The following is a 25,668-nucleotide window of genomic DNA, read 5'->3' on the forward strand; positions in this document are numbered from 1 at the left end:
TAAAGATTACAATTAAACATAATCCACAGGCAATCTGCGTTGATGTGTGCGAGCCTCAAATTGTGGGTTAATAAATTCAGATGAGCAGTGCCTATGTTTCAGATTGTCACTGCAAGTGCGCACACTGAATGCTGGTTTCGACAAGAGCTTTTCTGTTCTCCACCGAAGCATTTTCTAATCAGGAAGCCTGCCGCCTTGAAACAACTCTCTCAGGAAAACTCTGGAAAAAACACTGCGTAATAAACGCACCTATTAATGCCGCAGTGCAAGAGCCGGCATGAAGTCAAAGGTGGCATTTTGTTCGCAGAAAATTACACGATGTCCAGCTCAGCTCATTGTGTCCTACCCTCAGGCCATATCAGCATTTTATGCGCAAATAATCCCATTACTTGGTAAGGCACTTACAAAAAAACATAGATTACATCGACGACAGTGACCCTTAACAATTTGTTGATTATGCCTACGTTTTGCAGCTGACTGCGGCTTTTAAAATAGCGATGAAGGTTTTTTTGTGTGATGATCAATATAAAGACCAATACCGGATCGTCAAACAGACCATGTCGCGATGTCAGCAAGTCTTGGAGAAATGAACTCCCACAGCAAAGCAATGCCAACATGCCCGTGATATTTTTCTAGCATGAGAATAACTTCACTCTTCTTTCTGCGAGTGAGTTTGTCAGTCACAGCACTAACGTGATTTGTTTTCATCGTACAGTTGGGCGAGGGATCATTCTGATTAGAAGAAACAAGGGACCTTCTACGGTATAAAAAAACTTACTTTTGACCTCGGCGAAATAAAACTATGATTTTGGTGCGGGGGGGGGGGGGTAGCCATTTTCTAGGTTATCAATAAATATATTCCTTCAATACACACAGGTGGGGAGACGTATAGTAAGTGAAAAAGCAACCTCTTTGTGTGTCGGCATAGATCTCAAGGTGCGCTGTAGAACGCAAATTGCGACCAACACTACGCTTAAAGGTTTTCACGGTTGTGCTGTGCAGAAATACTGTTTTTTCGGCTCATACTCGCGTGTTGTTCGATGGGATGTCCGACGTTTTGCTCGGCGTGCTGGGGGCTTCTTGAGGAACCGAAATTAGAAGCCCTCAGCACATGGTGCAAAACGTTGTGGTGAATAGGCGGTATGATCCGAAAACAAGTCGAAGAGCTGTACGTTTATTAAGTTATAATACTATTTATATGTGCTACATAAGAGAGCCCCTTCGAATGCTCATGTCCTGCCCATGTTTTTTCATGCAACATCCATGTGCAGTGGTTCATTCCGTTACTGTCACGTCCACATAAGCCTGCCTGAGGACAAGTGTCCTCGTGTGTAGCCTCGGGTTGTGGAAGCCCAGTACCGGAGTGTGCGTCACAACTTTCTTGGGAACATTCTTGTTGAAGCTCTCTCATGGGGGAGAAAGATGTACGTTAAGAGCCAACGCTGCCTAACATAAAGGTTCATATTCTTAGGTTTTTTCGGTAAAGTCACGTAGGTAAAACATCAAAATTAATAAAAATAAAATAAAAAATCACGACGTTTCGGAGGCAACACAAGTCTCCGTCATCAGGTGGGACCGTCACAGCCGGATTAGCTGCATCAAGTGAGGCAAAGATTCAAGATGTAATCCCTTAAAAGCAAGTTGAGGGGGGGAGGAGGGGGGGAGCTCATCAGAATGTGGTAGCCAATGAATGGAACGTATCGGGAGGGAGAGGGGCGGTGCTCAAAGACGGCACGGAGTGCCACGTACAACGCATCGGGAGGGGGAGGGGGGCGGGGCCAAAAGGATGGACGACGGCTTGGACGCGGTTTCTGCTGCACACGCCAACGCATTGGACAGAGAGGGGGAAGGGAGGCCTGAAACACATGATAGAAAAAGAACGCAAATGCCCATGTTTATACCAATGAAGAGAGTACTGTTAAACACTGGGGATGTTAACACTCGGTAAAGTAAAGTAAAATAGTGCCTGTCAGATAAGATGGTCCAAAAAAGTGTAATTAAGTATTTTTTGCGTGGTTGATAACATCTTTCCAATGATTACTAAGTTTGTACCCATCATCACGGTTGAAATTATGTCTGTGTTTGTATATTTGTATGGCTTCGTGTACAAACCTTTGATGGTAACCGGGAGGTTTGCAGAGAACCTTGGTCTCGGAAAAGACAATTTCATGAGAGCCCACCGAGTTGTAGCAATGATCGGCAACGGCCGAAGAATCAGTTCTGCCGTGTTTCAGATCTGACTTGTGCTCGCGGACACGATCAGAAACATGACGTTTCGTTTCTCCAATGTAGCAATCACCACAAATGCAACTCAATTTGTAGACTCCAGGATACTGTAAGTCAGGAACGACATCCTTCACAGATGGAATCAGATCACGGATTTTATGCACTGTACTGAATCGGACCTGGATCTTATGTTTGTTTAGAATTTTGGAGATCTTTTTGGTCACGCCAGCTATGTATGGTAACGTGATAGTTTTGGTCGGAGTTTCATGTGGCTGTTTCTGTGTGGTGGGAGAGACAGCTTGGCAGATAGTACGGTCAGAGTATCCGTTCATCCTGAGGGCCCGATGTACATGTCTTAATTCACCGGTCAGGTGGTGTTGGTCAAAAATGCCATGGGCTCTGTGGTATAGCGTTTTGAAAGCTTCAAATCTAGAATTAACATAAAGGTGTTGCTCACAACTTAGGTCACATTCGTAAGATCAGATTATTATGTTCCAGTGTTCTTTTTCAAATATAATTGTTTATATATCTTTTCCCATTATATTATACTGTGGAAATGCAGCCCGTGGTGTAATGGTTAAGCACAACAGACTTGCACTCCACAGGGTTGCCATATCGTTCTCCTGGCGTGGCAATTGAAACAACGGGCAAGATTTTTTAAATCCACTGCCTCTGTTCACCTTGGAGTATAAAAGGGTGCACCACACCGTTGGTCTGTTGGCAGGTCGAGTGTAGTGGTGTAAATTGAGGGTTCATCGAGCTCGACATAAATGGTTGGCCAGTGTGGAAGAGTAGGACAAATACTCTCTAGAGGAGCTGTCTAGAGCTTCCACTGGTTGAAGGCCTTTCTGTCAGCCGTGGTGCTAGTGTAGTGGATTCAACTGAGTCGTAGACATACTTCTTGGAGGCAACACATTTAATAACACCAACACCTGAGGACGGCTGCTTGCGTTGTGGTCGAAATGTCATGAGAATTGTATTTTATTATGTTTAATTTTTATTATTGTATTATTTCCCTTCTACGTGACTTTACCGAAAGAACCAAGAAGATAACACCAACACATTAACACAAAGGGGTCACTGCCCCTTTACCAGATAACCTATGGTGGTGGACCACCAGGCTAACTACGTTCATTACTGGGAGTAGCTACAACGGACAGGACCCTGTTGGTGACTTCTTCTTCGACGTAGGATGTAGATCGTAGATCTTCAGATGACGACAACAACGCTGAACCCCGGTTCCTATATGGACCCCGGTTTATATGCTCCCGGGTTGTGGCTGGCCCCGCCCTTGGCCACGACCACCTTCGAGAAACCTCTTGTCTTTTTTCGACCCTTCCCGTAGGATCTCACCCTGACACATGACAACCCCTTAGCCCCCACCTGGGGCCCTTGTGTAGATCTTACTTATATACAGGTTAAGGGGGGGGGGGAGCCAGGATGGGTCGTGGGGGGGGGCTAAGTTAAGCCGCCTTTTGTTATGCTGCAGGGGATTAGGAGGACGGATGAGCGGATGGGCGGAGAGAAGCGTGCCGTGGTTGAAAAAATTACACACATGAACACGGTTGTAAAACGTAGGCAGTATTTAAGCTGACAAACTGGTTGCCTTGCAATATACTACAGTAAACCGTAAGGCTGCTAAAGTTTAACTTGGTTTAACTTGGTTAAAAAGGGGCTAATCAAGCTGGGAATAGAAAACAACTGGAAGAAATTGAAATGGCTGTACAATTATAAGGCAGCTAAAGTTTTACTTGGTTGATGACATCTTTCCAATGATTGCTTAATTTAAAACCATCCTCTCGGTTGAAGTTGTGTCTATGTTTGTATATCTGGATGGCTTCATGGAAAAATCTTTGGTAGTATCCGGGAGGTTTGCAGAGTACTTTGGTATCGGAGAAAATAATATCATGAGAACCCGCTGTGTTGAAACAATGATCAGCTACGGCCGAATAATTCGTTCTACCGTGTTTCAAATCTGATTTGTGCTCGCGAATTCGGTCAGAAATATGTCGTTTTGTCTCCCCGATATAGCAGTCACCGCAGGTACAACTCAATTGTAAGTCAGGAATAACATACTTTATGGATGGGATCAGATCACGGATTTTGTGTACTGTATTGAATCGGACCTGGATCTTGTACAGTAATTTTGCTGTGACGGTTCCACCTGAAGATGGAAGCTTCTGTTGCCTCCGAAACGTCGTGATTTAATTTATTTATTTTCTTTTTTACCTACGTGACTTTACCAAAAAAACAAAGAGTATGGACCCTTGCAGTCACGAAAACTTCAAATCTAGAATTAGATCTTACTTGTCACGTGCCTTCCAGGGTCAACCAGAGTGTCATGGCCAGGGGTAACCTCATCCCATGGCTGACACTCTCACACTCCCTCCTGTAGGAGTCGGCACTGCACGCCACGCGTGGTGCCACTGCCCTATCCCAGCACTCACCGAGCCCCCTCTAGGGCTGGTACTACACCCACCTACGGGGTCTCCGCAATGACAATGCATCGCACGCCATGCCTCGCGAAAGCCGGCATTACACAGTGACATTCACGATGTCGCTACATACGTGATGTCCGTAATGTGAGAACATTGCACGCCGTGTCTGTCTAGGTCCGGCACCACACAGTGACATCCGCAAAAAAAATGTCATGGCAGCATTTTTACTGGCTTACAATGTTTGTGTAGTGACAGAGAAAGGTCACTACTGTGTCGGCCCGTACGAAGGCTGGGGGCCCCAAGGGGGTGCCTGGGGGGTCACGTGGTGGAGGGATCCGGACCCTCCCAGAGGTGGGGGAAGTGAGGCGTGTCCTGGGAAGGGAGGCGTGGCCTGAAGAGAGCCAGCCACGCCGGGGCGGAGCCAGCCACGCCAAACCAAATATAAGCGTGGTGTGAACGCAGAGCGAGGGGCTGTTGTACTGTACTCCAAGGTGAAGACATCTTCGGTCGTCAAGTCCCGAGTCGTCGTCCTGGGCCAGGCAGGCCGTTGCCTGCCTGGTCCAGTCTGTGTCGTGTTCCAGAGTGTTAGTGAGTTGAGGAAGGTGGTCACCACCTTATGTACAGTGTTATATTACTTACCGTTTAATAAATAGTGTTGCCTCCAAGCTGCGTGTGTGTGCACCTAATTTGAACCTACTACATTTGGCGTCAGAAGTTGGAAAATAAATATTGCTAGGTGTTATCCTAGGGAAGTAAAATGGGCACACGAAAAACAAATATACAACTCACCTGGACGCCTTCGTACAACGGGGACGGTGTAACGACCATCCTTCGGACAGCCCCGGGGATGGCAGCCCCGGTGACAGAGAGAGAGAGAGATGGCGCTGCGCGCGGAGCGGCGGGACTGGCACCACACTGCTGCTTCGCCGCCATCGGGAATGGAGCGACGGAGCCGCGGGGAGAGGACACCATCGTCGCTGCGGGGGCTGGCAGGGGAGGCCCGGCCATGCGGGCCACGCGGTTCCCGCCATTTCGGCGGCTGGTCGGGGCGCGGTTCCCGCCAAAGCGCCGCTCCCGCCATTTCGGCGGCGGGAACGCCGTTCCTGCTACTGAAATGCCGCTCCCGCCGACATCAACGCCTGCAGAGGGGGAGTTCCAGTCTTCAGCTCGAGCGCGAGAGGTGGATGGGTTCGCAATAGCAGGCCGTGTTCACCATGAAAGATTCTTCGGGCCGTCCCAGTGCTCCACCTTGCCGCCCTCCACTATTCACAGTTTGCCAGGCGAGTCGTGACATGACAAGCACCCGGCCCCAAAAAAATAATAATCTTCACCCATCTTACGTGCGCCGGGTTGCGATCGCGTGTGTTTTTTTTTTTAACTCGCTGGGTTGCGGAGCGTGTTCGTCCGGTTGTGTGCGTGATAAATTGACGCGGCGACCATGGGGGTTTCTGCTTGTAACAAGTGTTGCTGTTAATTACGGCGTCGACATCGGTATCTTCTGGGTGTAGTTAATGATTAATTCGTGTTGGTGTCCCGAGCTCCGTTGATATCCTGTATGTTGCCGTGTTAATGACTCGTGTTGTTACATCGTTTTGTTGCGAAATCGCCGTTGTTGTTGTGTATACTGTATGGAGTTTCGCTCGTGATTGCCACGTGTAACTGTAAGAAACTTTGATCGTCATTTTTGCCAAGGTACAGACCGTATGGAGCTTTGCTTGGAATTGTTAACAGTGTATGAACTGTTGGGTACTTGCTTGTGATTATTTACTATGTACGGATTGTCTGGAGTAGTGATTGTGTGTGTTGCCATGTGGGGACTGGATGGAGCATTGCACCAAATGATTGACTGTACGAAATTCATATACTGCATATACTGTATTAATCAATTCGGCGATTCTTGGGGTTTGTGTATTGTTTTTGCTCTCAAAATTCGAATGCCCTGAGTCCCATGGTTAATGTTGAAGGGGTTTTTCAAATGACAGGTTCGGTGTGTTTCAACCTCACTGGTTGGCTCCTGTCCGTTGTTGCACAGATGATGTATTTTGTGCGGGAATGCCCCTTGTGTTCTACATCGATCGGGGGTGCGTTTCCGGTAATTGCGGTCAAATTGCGTTGCTCTCTCCACTCGGTTGGTACAGCTGCATGCTGCAATGCGAGTCTCGGAGATGATGTGTACGGATACGGGATGTGAGGTGTATTGTTGTGACCATTGAATATTCGGGATCGTCACAAATTGGGCGTACCTGTTCGGCATTGGATCAGTTCTGTGGGGGATCATAATTCAAATTGTATGTGTTGTGATGGTGTTAAATTGCGATGGTGACATGCTGCCAGGGATTTGGAATTGTGGTGCTGGCTGTCACTTATCTTGGGGCGCAGATCCTGGTCAGGATGGCCCAGTGAGAGTTGTGTGTCTAACACGAACATTGTGGTCCCGTCATGCTATGGCTGACGGCTTGACCTGACAGCCCGGAGATTGAAACACTCCGTGGCATGTCTAGCCTAGTGGGCTGTGCGCTCACATGGCTCAGAGTGTGGTCCCGTCATGCTGTGTCTGACGGCTTGACCTGACAGCCCGGAGATCGAGACACTCCGTGGCTTGTCTAGCCTAGTGGGCTGTGCGCTCACATGGCTCAGAGAGTGTGGTCCCGTCATGCTGTCTGACAGCTTGACCTGACAGCCCGGAGATCGAGACACTCCGTGGCTTGTCTAGCCAAGTGGGCTGTGCGCTCACATGGCTCAGAGAGTGTGGTCCCATCATGCTGTGTCTGATGGCTTGACCTGACGGCCCGGAGAGTGAGACACTCGGAGGTGCGTTGAAACAGTGGGCTGGAGATTCGTAAGGTTCAGGTGGAGTTGTCCTGTTACGTTGGGACTGTATCCCTCAGTTGTTAGGGTGCATGTTGTGCAATGAGTGAACGATGGGTCGTCTCAACTCGGTCGGTACAGTTATATGCTGCGATGCGAGTCTTCGAGAGAGACTGGCTCGTCTCAGCTCGGTCGGTACAGCTATATGCTGCGATGCGAGTCTTGGAGAGAGACTGGGTCATCTCAGCTCGGTCGGTACAGCTATATGCTGCGATGCGAGTCTTGGAGAGAGACTGGGTCGTCTCAGCTCGGTCGGTACAGCTATATGCTGCGATGCGAGTCTTGGAGAGAGACTGGGTCTCAGCTCGGTCGGTACAGCTATATGCTGCGATGCGAGTCTTGGAGAGAGACTGGGTTAAAATCCCACCGATATGGCCGACGCGTGCTGCTGGTTGTGACGCCGCGTCGGAAAGGCGGTGGGGTGGTAACATGGAAATTCCACCCCCCGATATGGCCGACGCATGCTACTGGTTGTGACGCCGCGTCGGAAAGGCGGTGGGGTGGTAACATGGAAATTCCCCCCCCGATATGGCCGACGCGTGCTACTGGTTGTGACGCCACGTCGGAAAGGCGGGGGGGTGCTAACGAGTGACTGTCATTGCATGCGTGATTCTAACGGGGGGGGGGGGGGGGGCTGTGCTGGAGCGTAAGTGGGTTAGCCAGTTTTCATGTATATTTGTTGTTAATTCCCCGTTTTCTATGCGGTTCCCTTTTACCCTCGTCGATTCTGTATATATTACGTGATTGTATTTCTTATCGGTCGCCGGTCATTTATTGATGTTGTTGGTTCGGAGGCACACCTTTTCGATGTTTCACAGTTGTGTTACAGCCGGGGACGGCTGTGTGTTTATACAGGGGGGGGTGATGTAGTGACAGAGAAAGGTCACTACTGTGTCGGCCCGTACGAAGGCTGGGGGCCCCAAGGGGGTGCCTGGGGGGTCACGTGGTGGAGGGATCCGGACCCTCCCAGAGGTGGGGGAAGTGAGGCGTGTCCTGGGAAGGGAGGCGTGGCCTGAAGAGAGCCAGCCACGCCGGGGCGGAGCCAGCCACGCCAAACCAAATATAAGCGTGGTGTGAACGCAGAGCGAGGGGCTGTTGTACTGTACTCCAAGGTGAAGACATCTTCGGTCGTCAAGTCCCGAGTCGTCGTCCTGGGCCAGGCAGGCCGTTGCCTGCCTGGTCCAGTCTGTGTCGTGTTCCAGAGTGTTAGTGAGTTGAGGAAGGTGGTCACCACCTTATGTACAGTGTTATATTACTTACCGTTTAATAAATAGTGTTGCCTCCAAGCTGCGTGTGTGTGCACCTAATTTGAACCTACTACATTTGAATTGATCCTTTTCGAGTATTTGAGCTGGAGTGTATGGAAGCACTCCACAACTCGATTACCACTGAAATCCCCATACAAAATTCAACACATTCGTGAATAACAAAAACCATATAGGTAGACCAACAGTTCCCTTGATATGAATATCATCGACTGGCATCACCTTTCAGGTTAGGTGTCTCATGTGTGTGATGATATCTGCACAATCCACTATATATCCCCTGCGCGACATCATTTGGATTTATGTTGCCCGTCTCAGTTCGGGACATTTCTTGGGTCACTGACCGATGATGAAGAGGATCTCGCCAGCGATGTCGCTGAGTGTGGTGCTGCGCGACGTGGCGGGCTGCTCGTCCGAGGCGGCAAAGCACACGTTGTAGGGCACCGTGACGGCCACGTAGAAGGTGGCAAGAAGGATGAGCCAGTCCCAGCCGGCCTTGAATGTGCCGTAGTGCAGCAGGATGAAGCGCGAGCGCTGCGCCGCCGCCACCTTGTACTCGGGCAGCGCTGCCTTCTCACCAAACACGTTCTGGGAAAGGAGAGCGTGGGGGCCGTCGGCGATCGGACAATGTCGACGGCAAAGTCTTTAGGTGCGGGCAAAATTGAGTGCGGCACCTGTCCCTGCGCCGTGCTTGTTTTTTGGCAGAGGCGAGAGCTGAGGTTCGGCAGCCAGAGCACAGTTGCCCAGTCGTACAGCGATTCACTCCATCCAACCGCCCAGCTGATTCGATTCTTTTTTTTTACACATGGAGTTGTGATTTTGTTACAATGATGGATTTTTTAAAATTTATTTTGGACTTGTTTGTGTTGTGCGATGTGTGTTATTGGTCTCATTTCAACTGCTTGTTCGTTTGCCTAAATTACACATGAATATATCATTTCCACATACAGCATTCGATGTATGCGTCGTGAGCGTAGGATTATTTTTATGAATCAGTGGGTTGACGTGCTGTTACGCGCCTCCTAACAGCCACAATGCCATCTGACCGATCCACTGGGTTACGTAAAAGTCCTAGGATGTGCCTGCACCCTGGGCAGTTTCATTTAGCCATGACACTGCATTAAAAAGGCATCGTTACTGTGTACATCTCAAGGGGGTGGTGGCAGTCTTAAAATATTAAACTCTGCTTTAGATGCCAGTTATTGTTACGTGAAGCATGCTTCAAACTTCCCTAAAATGGTCTACGCTGTAGCTTTTTAAATGTACCGTAAAATATAGTCCCCGCATTTACTGACAAACATGAATTATACAGATCCTGCAAACATGTTCGTACATTTGGTGCAAACGCAGCCAACTTGTCGTTAACTATTTGTCCTCGTTTTTATGCATTTCATATTTATAGAAATGGTCCTCATTTTCCCTCCCTGATGGCTGACGCCAATAATACATTAACAGGGACAATGAGAAAAGTGTGGGATACAAAACAAGAGGAGGCAAAACGCAAAGTGACAATGGGGATGAAGATCGTGATCACACGTGGTGGACACAGTAGCAGTGTCAAGATTTCAATGATTCACCTAAATAATTAATTATTTTGCGTCTTTTTTTTCTCTCTCAATTGTATATTTATTAGTCTGCTGCTGTCTTAGCATAAACAAACAGGCATATCCCTCCCCATATTGACTTTTTCAAAAAGAGTAAAATGTCCTATTCTCACACCCACACCATTCAATGCCTGCACCATCCATGCGTGCCGTGCGAGTATTGTTTCTCATTTGCGTTTGCTTCTATTTGTAAGAGTTGTTGATTCCATTGAACCGAGGTTATTACGTTAGTTTAGGTGTGTCTAACATTAGCACATTTTTTAAACCTTTAATTTTCTCACGAATCGTTATTGAATGAAAGGTATTTTCACGTGCACGACTCGACGGGTGTTTCATGAGCGCAATTACGCGCCTAGCGAACGGAATGTATTCAACGGACAAGTGTTAGCTAAGAGTATTTATAGCATTCGTGGAAAGCATTCGCAGAAAGCTGGCGCAGTGGTGGGGGGTGGCGACATGGCAGCCAGTGGTCAGGGGGGTTTAGCACATCCATGGTTAGTACTTACGAAGGGCTGTGAACAGGCGGCCCAGCACGTGCGGGCCCTCTGGCCTTGCCCTGCAGCCTCTTTCTGGGAGCATCATGCCAATGCCGTGCAAGATGCTTGGGGGTTGGGGGACAGGGTTGCGGGGGGAAGCGAGGGCAGCAGGGAGGGAGCGAATGAAGGATTGGGAGCATTGAAGGGGCAATATAGGTGGGGGAGGGCAGGAAAGGGAAATGCAGGCAGATTAAGATAGGCGAGCATGCAACACACAAAGCCATGCAGCGGGTTCGAATTAACCATTTGGTGAGCATCTGCATGTGTACACACGTATACACGTACTGCCCTTTTTGGAAATCCACTGCTGGATGAGGGCCTTCCCAGGCCATGCAGGTCGCGGGTGCTATTTGACCGTATTTCGACATGCTGGGTCAGTGTGGATTTGTGAATAATCTACATGTAATGAGCGACTTCCGCGACACGTCGTGTAGAGGGTACCCTCTTCTTTATTCACATTCGGGCACACCACAGGCCAACCTTATCCTCTTCCTTCTCCGAGTACACACGTACAGTAGATATTAGCATCACTACAGGCTACATGTGGTCGATCCCACAGTGTGGTTCTGTCCGCCCACTCCCAGCCTCGCTACTGGTTGATGGCGTGCCGGCGAGGGTGGTGGGACTTCGCAGGAGATCTGCCACATGGCCGAACGACGAAGAGAGATGACGGCGAGCAGCGACGTAGCCTCGACCCAAGGCTCCCCACACCGACCACGAGTCCTCCTCCTGCCTCCGCTTATATTTCCGCAGGCACGGCTAGGCTCCGCCTCCGGCCACGCCCTCTCGTGGAACCTTCTAGCCAGTTCCCGGAGTATCTCAGCCAGCCCCGCCCTTTACCTTTGGCCCAGATACCGCTCCCTTTGGGATTGGATGATGTTTATAGTGGTGCCTGTACCCGTGCTTCCCTTTTCCAACCAGTAGATGTCACTATGTCATTACATATGTATGGATGTACGAGCGTAGAAGTGCAATACAATGGATTTTGTTGCACTGCCCACAATGTAGGCCCGCAGCCCATAGAAACCAGTTATGCATAGTGATCACCCATACATGTGTAGTAACGCTCACGACTCGTTCACACTGGATAGTTGGAGGCACACTGGTTTATTTACACCATACCTTGTGACATACACACTTGAGGGGGTATCGGCCCCCTCACCCGTCTATCTGAGGACACACCTCCTAGCTAACCCTAGCCTGCCTCAGAGTCCTCCTCTCGTGGACTAGGGGAGGCTATCTTGGCCCGACACTGGTCAGTCGGGCCCGGTACTCAGAGTCCAGACCAGCATTGGCTCTGGCTCTGGTACCACGCCACTGGCTCGAGCCTGCGCGGTCCTGACAAGGACGGCGTACCAGGGGGAGACCAGGGCTCTATCTAGGACGTCTTCCGTCTTCTCTTCTTAGCTAACACATCACTCCCGAGCCCCCCGATACATCCCCCTTTTATACACCCCCCTCCCTGAGGGGTGGGGCCCCGGGGGATCGTAACGTCCGAAGCGCGGACGCCGTAGAGGGCACCTGCCCGTGCACTGACGTAGCCCCGCCCACTGTGCTTGTTTACCATAGGCTGCCATGCATAACGGGCTCTCTGTAACACCCCTACATCACTCCCCCCCACATAGCATGCAGCCGTCCCGGCTGCCAACATACAAAAATTTGACAATAAAGGTGCCTTCACCCCCTGACCGCGCGTGTGCCTCACTATTTTTGAACCATAACAGGAACCAGAACAAGACGCAACAACAAGATGAGAAACAACCCGTCGCACCCCCCCCCCCCCGAATAAATACGAATTCCGTAAAAAAAACAGCCTATATACAATCAGCAGGGAACTCACCACGCACACACAACAAACGGTGAGCCCAACATATGTACATCCGAGGAGCGGGAAACACACCATCCACACAACACCCAATAAACACAACAGCTATGTACACATTTTCCGGCCTCACAACAGTTTGCGCATTTTAGCGCGCGTCCTTGCAGCGGGCCCCTCACACGGGGTAACCCCGCGTGGCAGACCATCAGGTGGCGACTGTCCGTCTTGAGGTGAGCATCCATCTGACTCCGCGTGACCCTCGGTATCCGCAGGAGGGGTGATCGGGCGTGAGCCCGTCACTCCTGATGCACCTGAAGGTGGCACAGCCGGCAAGGCATTAGGTGAGAGCGACGGAGACGGACCCAGCAAGTCGGCCGACCCCCCACATGTTTGGCCACGCGCGTGTGAAGTGGGGTTGTGTACCGCAGCGAAGGGTTTTAATCTGGAGGGGTGCACGAACCATCGCCGCTTCCCCCACTTGATGCGCACGCACTGCGGACGTAACACCTCCACCACTTCCACAGGGCCCCGCCACGGCCGCACCAGTTTAGAGGAGGTTGCCAGTGGCACCTGGGGGCAGTGCAACCATGCCTTGTCCCCCGGCTTCCACTGCAGCTTGTGCGCTCGACTCAATCTGAGGCGCTCATTCGCCTTCTGACGGAGGTCAGAGTTTTGCATTGCAGCATCCCGTGCCTCGGTCAATTTGTCCAGATTAAATTTAACGTGGTCAGCCAGATTAGTTTTTCCCTGCGGCACGGGGATCCGCAACTGGGCACGAACAGGCGGGTCTGGTTCTCGGCCGTACATGAGGTAAAAGGGAGAAAACCCCGTAGCCGCATGGGGTGCCATCCGGTACGCCGCCAAGACCCCCTGAATTTGTAGGTCCCAATCCGTTTGCGAGTCCGAAACTTGTTGTGATAACATGGACGAGATGGTGCGATGCAAACGTTCGACCATCCCGTCAGTTTGTGGGTGATATGGGGAGGTCCGAATTTTCTTTGTGCCCAGGAGATCGCAGACTTGTCTGAGTAGTTTACCGGAAAAATTTCTGCCCTGGTCGGTCAGCAGCCTCTCCGGAGCACCTTTGTCCAGGACATAACCCTGAACAAAGGCCTCCACGATGGCTGCTGCCGACTGGTTGGCCAGAGGCCAGGCCATAGGCCAGCGTGTAAAATACTCGACACCCGTCAACAAATATCTATTCCCTCTGGGGGTGGCGGGGAATGGTCCCAAAATGTCCAGAGCGACCAGCTCGTTTATCCTAGACACTTTGATCGATTGCAAGGGCGGGTTAGACTCCCGTGCCGGCGGTTTGCGTTGTGCACATTGAGGGCATGATCCCAACAAATCCCCAACATCCCTCGTCATGCCAGGCCAGTAAAAATCAAGTTGCAGCAAGGCGAGAGTCTTTTGGGTCCCCAGGTGTAGGAGGCGCTCATGAGCGGCCCATACCACCCTACCCCGCAACCCAGTAGGGACCACCAGCCGATGTCAACGTGACTTCCCGTCCCAATGCATTAGCAGACCTTGGCACATTTCCCATGCGTCGGAACCACCTCTTTTTCCCCCCGCTGCACCGCCAACGCGACGTCGCCACCCGAGGAGGGAGACATCCTCCATCTGGAGGCGCCCCCATTCAATGACGGGCAACCCCAACAGGGAATCTTTGCCCTGTTGTTCGATCGAATTAGGGACCACTGTATCGTCGTCGTTGGCGGCCGCCAAGACAGGTACCGATGTGTCCCCTGGAGGCCTGCAACGTCCAGACCCCAGGAGGCATGCACACTCGGAGGTGGTTGGCAAGCGTGACAGAGCGTCCGCGTTGGTGTGGCGAACGCCCTTACGGTATGTGGTTTGGAAATCGTAATCCTGGAGGACCTCCAACCATCGGGACAATTGTCCCGATGGCTGTTGAACCCTCAGGGCGTACTGCAGTGCGCATGATCTGTGCGGACGGTGAAATGCCGACCGTACAGATATGGGCGATACTGTTGGATGAAATGGACAATTGCCAACAGTTCCCTACGGGTGACACAATACCGTTGCTCCGCTGGAGACAACACCCGACTGCCGTACGCAACCACACGTTCCATGCCATCAACCACCTGGGAGAGCACGCCCCCAATACCCGTGTTGCTCGCATCGGTGTCGAGCAAGAACGGTTTTGAAAAATCAGGGTAAATCAGGGGAGGAGCGTTTACCAAAGCGTCCCGAAGGGAGCAAAAAGCAGCTTCCTCCTCCTGACCCCAGCAGAACCGAACCCCTTTAGATGTTAAAGCATGTAGGGGTTTGGCGATAGTCGCAAAATTAGCGACGAAGCGTCTATAATACGACGCAAACCCAATAAAACTCCTAACCTCTCCCACTGAGGTGGGAGTCGGCCAGGAGCTTACACACTGCGTTTTGGCGGGATCGATAGAAATACCTGAGCGCCCCACGATGTGCCCCAAATAACGCACCGACTCGCGTAACAAATGGCATTTTTGGGGCTTAAATTTCAAATTAGCAGCCCGCATCTTTAGGAAAACCGCCCGCAACCTCTGGAGATGTTCATCAAAAGTTTTTCCAAAGACAATGACGTCATCCAAATAAATCAGGCACGACTCCCATTGCAAACCAGCCAAAACCAATTCCATCAACCGCTGGAAAGTTGCCAGCGCTGAGTGTAAGCCCATCGGCAACCGGTTGAATTGAAACAGGCCGTGCGGAGTACGGAAAGCAGTTTTAGGATTTGAATCATCGTCCAGAGGAAGCTGCCAGAATCCCGAAAGTAAGTCCAATGTGGAGAAGAATCGCGCTCCCCCCAAGGCGTCAAGCGATTCGTCCATCCGTGGGAGCGGGTATGCGTCGGCAACCGTAATTTTATTAAGGCGCCGAAAGTCAACGCAAAACCGCAACGAACCGTCCTGCTTCTTAACCAGGACGATCGGCGCTCCCCAAGGGCTGTTGGAGGGAGAAATGATGTCGGCAGCTAGCATGTCATCAACAGCCGATTTGACATGGTCCTTTTTGGCGGGACTCAACCGAAAAGGATTCTGGCGTATTGGCGCGCTGTCACCCGTATCAATATGGTGACGCAGCAGATGAGTGCAGCCCAAATCGTATTTATCCCGACTGAAAACGTCGGAAAATTCCCTCAGTAGTGTCTTAAGACGTTGGCGCTCTAAATTTGACAGGTCCGTCGATCCCGCGCAAAGCGCCTCGAGCCACCCTTCATCGCTGTCCGAATGTGGTCGCGGTGCAGGGACAGCGCCGACATGACTCGCGACGGGTTCCTCACAGGGCACCGGCGTTGCGTGAGCAAGCACGGTCCCCTGTGGGACCACCACCGTCTGCGAGCCTACATTGAGGACCGCGATGAAGGGTTCTCCTTCCCCTCTCACTATGGTTTGGGCCGGGAGTAAATTAGGTCCACTGACCCCGGCCCTAGACGGTCCCAACAGAACCCCTTGAGCCCCAATGCCCTTAGCGAAGGGCCACCGAAGTTTCAAGGGGATCAACATTTGCGCCCCCGGAGGAACGCGCACCGTTCTATCTACGAACGCCGGCACCGTCGCGAACGCCGTCCGGCTCGTAGCGGGGGATGGCAGAAACGCCATGCGTCGGCCCGATGGGAGCTCAATGCATCCCTGGTCGATTAATATTCTAATCGGCATTTTGGCCAGGAAGTCCGTCCCCAGCAGGCACGGAACCGCCAGCGAGGAGGAAACAAAAATCGGCCCAGATAATTTAATATCCCCGACACAAATCTGGGCTCGAATTTGTCCGATGATGCCAAGTGAACCCCCGTTAGCAGCAAAGAATGGTACATTAACAGGCATCAAAGGACGGCTCCGGGCAGGGAGAATGTTATAAATCAACTCCGAAATAATGGTCGCCGATGCCCCTGTATCGACCAGGATGCGCACCTCGACCCCATCGATGTGACCCACAACGGCCGACGACCCCGACGACGCGGCTACAACTCGATGGGCCAACACGGACCACTGGCTGGGTTCAATGTGAGTACCCAGAGCGGTGCGTGTTGGTGCCATGGTACGCGATATTGGACCCCCCTTCGCTGCGGTGTTTGAGTGTGTGACGGGCGTGTGCGTGGGCCAAATATGAGGGGTGCCGCGACTCGCCGGATTATGATGGTGGAGCTTGTGACGAGGGCCGGCGTCCCGTTGAGGTGTCGTCCCGCGCTGCCGAGGAGAGCGGCACCTCGAGGCGACGTGGCCCCGGATGCCGCAGTTATAACAGCGTGGAAGCGCTGGTGGCGACAATGGATGTTGTAGACGGCTTGAACCGGCCCGGTCCTCCCGCACTCCCGCTCCGTGCTGCCGTCGATGGTCGATGGCGCAAACCGCTTCCACCGGGAGGGTGGCCGCAGCGACGGCACGCCCGCTCGCTGCCTTGCCGGCCTTCCGTCGTTGAGAGGACAGGTTTGCATGGAGAAGACGGGCCGCTTGGAGGGAGCACATCTCTGCATCGTCCTGTGCGACAATGACGATGTCTAAGTCGTCCACCAGCAAAAGTATCTTCTCTGTCACCATGGCGTCGACACCCTCGTCGTCCATTCGTGGGAAGGCCTCCTTCGCCAGTGCCAGGAGGCTTGTGCGGTACGCCAGGGGCGACTCCTTCGTCCCCCGCTGGCGATCGTAAAAGAGTTGGCGACAGTCCGATGGTGGACCATATACTGCAGATAGCACCTGCATCGCCTTCCGCAGCGTCGAGCGCCTCTCCTTCGGAGCCGACGTTAGAGTGGCGAGGGCGTCGCTGTCGAGGAGTGCTGGCAGCGCGCGGAGAGCCTCGGCGTCTGTCCACTGTGCCATCTCCTGGTGAGCGAGGAAGCGCCGCTGGAAGCCGCCCCAGTCGCCATCCTCGCCCACAAATTCCTTGAGCGGGGGCAGACGCTGATGTAAGGCAGCGGCTGCAGAGGACGATCGCGCTCCCTCGTCACCCTCACTTGACTCAGCGTCGGCCCGAAGCAGCGATGGCATCGCCGGTCGCACCCGTGATAACGTTCCGCCCGTGAGTGGTGACGCGGCAGGTACTGTACTCCCGCCGTTGGACGCGATGCTTAGAGCGGCCACGCCCTCAACAGCAGCTGCGGCGATGGCGGGAGTTTCAAAATGTTGCCCCGTTGAAATGGCGGGAAGGCGCTGTGGTCGTTGGCTGCTGTCGCCCCGTGGCGGTCCCGCAGCCCCCAGCCGCGTGATGTTGTCGAGCATGGCGGCTGCGGCGTACAGCAGCTCGGCCAGCTTCACGTGCGCCTGCCTCAGCCCCTCCGTCGACGGCTCCCCTTCCTCCAGCTGCTGTGGCACGGACGCGCCCAACCCCGGCTGGTCGATGGCATCTTCAGCCGTGTCGGGCCCTCCGACTGCAGAGGTGTCTTCTGCCTCTGGTACCCCGACTCGAGTCGTCCGGCGTGTATCCATGTTCGTACTTTGTTTCACTTCTGACGCCAGATGTAGTAACGCTCACGACTCGTTCACACCGGATAGTTGGAGGCACACTGGTTTATTTACACCATACGTTGTGACATACACACTTGAGGGGGTATCGGCCCCCTCACCAGTCTATCTGAGGACACACCTCCTAGCTAACCCTAGCCTGCCTCAGAGTCCTCCTCTCGTGGACTAGGGGAGGCTATCTTGGCCCGACACTGCTCAGTCGGGCCCGGTACTCAGAGTCCAGACCAGCACTGGCTCTGGCTCTGGTACCACGCCACTGGCTCGAGCCTGCGCGGTCCTGACAAGGACGGCGTACCAGGGGGAGACCAGGGCTCTATCTAGGACGTCTTCCGTCTTCTCTTCTTAGCTAACACATCACTCCCGAGCCCCCCGATACATCCCCCTTTTATACACCCCCCTCCCTGAGGGGTGGGGCCCCGGGGGATCGTAACGTCCGAAGCGCGGACGTCGTAGAGGGCACCTGCCCGTGCACTGACGTAGCCCCGCCCACTGTGCTTGTTTACCATAGGCTGCCATGCATAACGGGTTCTCTGTAACACCCCTACACATGCACTAACTAGGCTCCTTTCAGCTTAGCTTCGGAGATCTGATTAGATCGGAAGTATTCTGAGTGATTGGGTCATAACACCCTTCTACGTGCCCTCTATAATAAGGGAGCGTTTCTTGGAGATGTTTAAAAGTCTTCCATTTGGCTAAGTGCTTTGGCTTATTCTGACTTACATGTTTTATTTACTTTTGTTTCATTTATATTAATAATAATACAACATTCAGTATTACATAAAAAATGGGTGGAGTAGTGGCAGAGTAGTTTTTTGTGTGATGCATCCGATGCCTTAAGTTCGATTACTGGCCACGACCAACAGTAGCGACTGATATTTAAACTGGTGCTGAGCCACGCCTTCACCAACCCGTACTTGACACTGTGTTGGTAGGCCTTCATCCAGCAGTGGAATAACAAAAGGGTTTAACTTATTATTACAATAACTGTTAGCATCAGTCATGTGTTAACATGAAAGTGCACAGAAATTGCGAGTTGAACGGTTCTTGCAACCTACACGTGTACCATCTAAGGGTGCCTAAGCAGTCGAGCGAGCGGCTCGTAAACGAAAGGTCGTGAGGTCAAATCCTGATTGGGGGTTGACTGAGCCTATCATCTATGTTGGTTCGATACAATGAGTACCACTTTGTGAGGAGGTCAATACTTGTCTTATGGATAAATGCACCTCTGCCATAGGATTTGGAAATTTCTACCACTGGCTCAGGGATGTAAACAGAAGATTAGCACCAATTCAATGCTCATTTGAGCAGGAAATTACTGTCACTTTAACACGCATACTATCAACTATTTCAATTCAGCATCATTGCATACACATATTTCCACCGGGGATTATAAAGTGTTTGTGGTTGGGACATCACAACAGCCGAGAAGCCATGCAAGCGGAGATACTTGCATGTGTAATGTAGTAACTCGGCGGGAGACGACTTCACGGGTAGCACACTCTTTTATTCACCAACTTCGTTACACAGGTGACTAACACCCACTGTAGTTACTCGGGTGACTAACACCCACTTGGTTACTCGGGTGACTAACACCCACTTGGTTACTCGGGCGACTAACACCCACTTAGTTACTTGGGTGACTAACACCCACTCAGCTACTCGGGTGACCAACACCCACTTAGTTACTCGGGTGACTAACACCCACTTAGCTACTCGGGTGACTAACACCCACTTAGCTACTCGGGTGACTAACACCCACTTAGCTACACGGGTGGCTACCACCAGCCTACCCCACACGGTTCTCCTGGCTACACCAACACGGGCTCTTACGCCCCGTAGCCTCTCGGAACACACCCAGCCGGGGTGTCCCTCTCGACTCTGGGTCCCACAGTCCCGACCCACATGGGCGTCGGACCACGGGCCCCACAGTCTCGCCTCCGAGCCACACAGGGCCCCGGTCCCAACAAGGACAGCGGGACTAGGGGTCTCAGGGCACTACCTCTTCAACTCCGTCTTCGATCTTCAACTGGTTAACAACAACCCCGAGTGCTCTCGCGCGTCACCCTTTATACACCTCCTACGGACGTCGCTGAGAGCACCCATCCCATTTGACCAATCACTGGGCGCTGGCTACGATCCTGTTTTCCCACAGTGTCAGCGCGCCTCACCACTCACGCCGCGCCGCCCCGTGATCTCTCACTCCCGGCGCGCGCGTCCACACCACGCCCACAACGCGTGCCCAACCCCGCACCCCGTGCCGCCCCGTGATCCATCACTGTCGGCGCACGTCAACACCACCACTACACATGCACCGAGGCACAGCATGCCCTTGTCCAGCCACGATCAATCCCAGCACCCCCTACTTACAGCAGAACAAGCGTAATGCAAGCACACATTGCATGCAATCTTGTAAACTTTATGTAATGAATTGTGTCATCAGTGTCCTGGTTTCTCAGGACCATTCTATTTTTAAAAGGCGGTAGCTGTCCTGGGAAATCTGTAACTAAAACTGTTCCTTGGACATTAAAACTCGTTGTTCTTGTCAGTGACATAATACTACACCACTCAAAGCAGTGCTTTTATGCGGAGGTCGCCCCTCTTCCGGTATTATCTGATGTTCTTCTTCCCATGCCATGTCCTCGTTATGGTGTTTGCACCTCAGAAGTGGAAACCTTAACCACACACCGTCCTCCAGGTTGAGACGTTTATACTGAAAATGCTTACATTGTTTTGCATATTTCGAAGTACATTTAGTCTAAAATATTTTTTAAATAACCAGTGTCCCAAAGTTGAGCAGTACAAACCCACAGAGAACCATTTTTATACGAATACATGCAAACATCGATATTTTGAAAGTGATTTTTTTCTTTTTTGTTGCTATATATAAAATGTGTTGTACAAGTACACCATGATGTCATCGCAGTACTCTCATCATTACCACGGCCTTATAACAAAAAAACAAAGAATTAGCTAATAATTCAGGAAATTATCCTTCTTCCAGCCAGAGGCAGACAAAAGAGAATATTTGTATTGCAAGAGCTGGAATGGGCTGAGTGGGACAGAGTGGAGTTTGCGTCTCACAAATGGATGGTGACGGCACGTTCAAATCCCGGTCTGGAATTGACCTGGCCCATCCTTTCACCAGAGCTAATAAAACCAGTTTTATTTTCATAGAAATAAACAGTGGCTGTTATATGGAAATACGTGCCTCCCCTCCCCATCATAGAAATGTAAAATTTCCACCACTGGTTCAGGGTTATAAACAGGAGGTGAATGCCATCCCAGGTTCAATTTAGCTGAAAACCGCTTGAACTTCAACTTTACAGTTGACAGAAATATTTTCACAACTCTGTTCATTTGAAAATGCAATAAATTTGAAGCGGTTGAAGTATGAAAACTTTTTTACCACTGTGAGATGAGCCGTCCTCTACCCTCCACCTCCTATCCCTCCCACTAAATCACAACCCTGTGAATTAGAGCCTCAGAAAAAAGTGTTCTAACAGTGTTCTTGCCACTTATGCAAGAATACAGTAGAATAGGTGACTTCAAATTGAGCAAAGTAAAAATGTACTTGAAAACAAAGTGGAAGAAATTTTCTACCTAGAAGTTGCGAACAATAAAACAATCGGAGATCATCTATTATAAAAGCCCAGTGTTCTGTTTGTCCATTTGTCCGTCCGTTTGTCCAACAACTAAATTATAAGAGCCTTTCAGAATCAAAACGTTATAGAAAGTGGGCCAGATATGGGGGTAAAAAGTTGAACCAAAAAGTTTCCAAAAGTTGTCGATCCCCCGAATTTTTTTTATCCCTCCCCCCCCCCCCACAAAATAAATTTATTTCGTAGGCATATATGCCTACACACCCTTCATAAAATGGAGTCCAGCTTTTTTTTTAGGCAGGAGCGAGAATAAAGCGGCCATAGGCTGTCGAAATTTTAGTTTGCAAAAATCCGCTGTCTACTGCAAAATACTCTCAAGGTCACGTTTTCTTCCTGCTCAAAAGAGTTGGGAAGTGCTATTTTACTTTGGTAGTGTTAAGCAAGTGGGGTAAATTCCACATTCCTTTGAAGGGAGCCTGGTCTCTACATTGGACATACGCTGTTGATTTCCCACAAAATTGTTCATATTTTATCCAAAAGAAGGATGGGTTGACGTGGATTTGAAATCGTAACTTTCCACAGCCTTCAAATTGCTAGTTAAGCGTTCTCCCAGTGCTTTGTGGTGTCACCAAATACGTAGTATTTTTATAACACTTTTTGCGTGGGAGCAATGGCACGGTAATCGGTGCACTGTGCTCAAAACCCAGCAAGCGTAGTTTGATTCCCGGCCATAGTTAATATCAACGGCGAGTCATATTAGAACAAGTTCTTCACCAACCCACATTGAGCATGGTCAATGCGTGACCTAAACTCCAAAGGCATGCCTTTATCCAACAAAGGACCAGAGGTGGGACAAAGTCATTGTTATGCAAGTCCAAGTCGAGTCGCAAGTCATCAAATTCATGACTCGAGTCTGACTCGAGTCCAAGTCACATGACTCGAGTCCACATCTCATAGGTGGGACAAAGTCATTGTTATGCAAGTCCAAGTCGAGTCGCAAGTCATCAAATTCATGACTCGAGTCTGACTCGAGTCCAAGTCACATGACTCGAGTCCACACCTCTGCAAAGGACTGACGATGATGCATTCCTGTTCAACCGTAGTTTGGATATTAATATTTGTTAGGTTCATGTACGTCAGTGGAAGTGTGCTCTGCTGTTGATTAAATCAACAGTGGGCCTGTTTAACGAACATAGCTCATCTTTCTAAGTCAGATCATCTCCTCAATCACTTTTAATACAATTACAGAAATAACATGAGCTGTGATTGGACGTTATGAAAGCCAGCAACTATAGCTGATCGCACATTTAAATATGCCAGGAGACATGGGTTACACCAAAATAAAAACGGGGCATTATTGCAGGGGATTCTATTCTTCGTGAGCATTCATGTCTGGATAATGCAAGACAGAAGCTATCTTCCATACATTGACACACACTGATTTAAAATAAAATTTCAATACAATAGAACGAGGGGACGAGATGGCAGTTCATGCACATCACGCTTGCTTTTGACTATGCAGCCACTGCAGCGCCAATGCATCACGATTGGTGGCCAGACTCTCGCTTGCTAGCCTGGGATATCTGTGAAATCACGACATTAAAATAAACCATGGTCCTAAAAAAACCTAATTAATTTAATTGACTTTCACCAAGAGATGTTGAGTATCAAAACAAAACTACGGGGGAAAGATGATGGATTGGCAATAAACCACGCACCATCGCTGTGCATTGTAGGGAGATGATGCTCTTGCGATTTTGTTGGAGTCTATTATGCAATGTTTGCAAAATGCACTTGTATGCACGTGGGCATACAAACTCGTCTTTTTTTCGCTCATTGTCTTATAACCACATCGCAGAAGTTCAATACAACGCTTAAAAATGTGTGTTAATATTTTAGACAAAAATACCACATTTCATTCGCAAATACAAAGGGATAGACACAAATTGCTGGTTATTTGTTATGTTCAAGAATGATATAGCTACACAAATGTATTACTGCAGTGTGAATAGAAATACAACTCCAGTAGTTGAATTTGCGTATAGTCAATGTGTAAAAACATGAGGCTTGCCTCTGAGCTAAAACAAAATGTAATCTTTGGTACAAAGCACACGCGCCGTGTGCTGGTGAAAGGTCTAATAATTGGGCAATCTCTCCAAATAGTTCGCCACTGGAAATAATGTTATCTTCTTGTAAGTGATACACACATATATAGAAAGCTGTTTTGGGAAATGTCTCTTCTTCCAACAAAAGAAGGAGAGAGAGCAAGAGATTCTGAGATAATTGGAAATCGCATTTGAATATGTGGTGACTCACAAATTCTTAGAAGTATAAAAACAACACACAATCTGGTGTTATATAAGTAAATGTTCTTCAAGACACATTTGGTGACAAAAATAACAATCTTCCAAGCAGCCTTGTAAATGTTCTCAGCAATTTAATTGCATTTTTATTTTGCAAATGAGTGTCAATTCCACGGGCATAATTTTGTTAAACAAATTATTACTATTTGTCATTATTTTCTCATCGCGGAAGCCCCGCACAGCCAATTTTAAGTATCGCTTTCAATCGCGGTCCTGGCCTGCATTCCCTGGCACGGCGTTTAATTTGACTCGCACTAAGCCCCAAGCCGCTGCAGTGGACTATTGCTCTGGTGCGTGTGCGGCCACGTAGGTGTGTGCAGAGTCTGTGCAGGGTGTGTGCAGGGTGCGAGAGCAGGGTGTGTGCAAGGTCTGTGCAGAGTGCCACTCACGTTCTTGATCTTGATTTTGTGGTTGTCGTGCCGCTGCAGGTGCCCCGACAGGTGGTAGAGAACGGCGCGGCTCCGCCGGCGGTTCACGCGGAAGCTGGATCCCGTTTCGCCCTTCTGTCGCTGCCTCCCCTCTGCAGCCAAAAACAAAACAAGCCGAAGAGATCTCACAAGTCGTTTTGGGACGTCTCCTTCTGCAAGCCGTTCTCTAACACGCGGGGTGATGATGCACCACTCTGTGAGGGTTTCGAGAAACATTCCTTCGTCTCAACGATATGACGCCACAAGACAAAATTTATAAAAACAAAACATAAAACGAAGGTGGTGAAAGTATTCAGGCCTTACTTCCAGAAGATTCTTCAGTGAAATGGGGTGGAATTGTGGTGCATTGGATAGAGCACTATGCTGTGAACCCAGCGAACCGAGTTAGATTTTTGACCATGGCTAATTTGAGTATTGAGTTGTGGACCCCCTCTTCACCAACCCACACTTACCAGCGTGGTGAAGAATGGATAAACAACCCACCAATAACTGACACGGTATGGGGAGGCCTTCTTCCAGCAATAGATAAACAGCACTGTAAACTTAGGAATGAAATGCAATTGTTGGATATTATAAACTCAAATCCATTCCAACAAAGTTATGAGCTGCAGTCGAAGACTCTGGGTAATTAATGAAATTAATATATTTCAACTATGTTTTCCCATATATTTTAGTCTATATATGATATAGTGATTATATATATATCTATATATAAATATCTATACAGTATTGTATATTTTTTTACGTGGAGAAACTGAGTATGTGTAATGATCCATTTTCCTCGCACGACGTTGGATAGCTGGTTGCATTTTAAAAATCCCTTCTCTGGCTTTTTGTTGCCAATCTCGTGAACTCTGCACATTGCGGTCGTGTTCACATGATTTCGAGCCAAAAATTATAAGCTTCAAAATTTAAACTGACCACAAGTAAAAACATTTAACATTAACCCTTAATTATATGTACTTTGAAACGCGTAATCAATTTCTAATATGTTTCTTCACAAGACAAACAGTTTCCTCTAAGTGTAAATTATTATTAAATGTACTTAAGACAAGTGCTTAAT

The 25,668-nt window shown here is 49.9% G+C and overlaps 1 protein-coding gene across 1 annotated transcript in view; it reads right to left on the bottom strand.

Annotated features, from left to right (window-relative positions):
- Nucleotides 1-25,668, bottom strand: part of LOC144718693 (voltage-gated delayed rectifier potassium channel KCNH8-like) — a 201,494-nt gene that overhangs the window by 90,737 nt on the left and 85,089 nt on the right. The window contains exons 4-6 of the mRNA XM_078594151.1: nt 24,567-24,697; nt 10,908-10,970; nt 9,142-9,385 (exon numbers count right to left, since the gene is read on the bottom strand). Coding sequence (XP_078450277.1) covers nt 9,142-9,385; nt 10,908-10,970; nt 24,567-24,697 — 438 coding nt within the window. The remainder of the gene's footprint in view (nt 1-9,141; nt 9,386-10,907; nt 10,971-24,566; nt 24,698-25,668) is intronic.

This window comes from Lampetra planeri, chromosome 1 (genome assembly GCF_965212315.1).
Source record: "Lampetra planeri chromosome 1, kcLamPlan1.2.h2, whole genome shotgun sequence".
Lineage (NCBI taxonomy): Eukaryota > Metazoa > Chordata > Hyperoartia > Petromyzontiformes > Petromyzontidae > Lampetra > Lampetra planeri.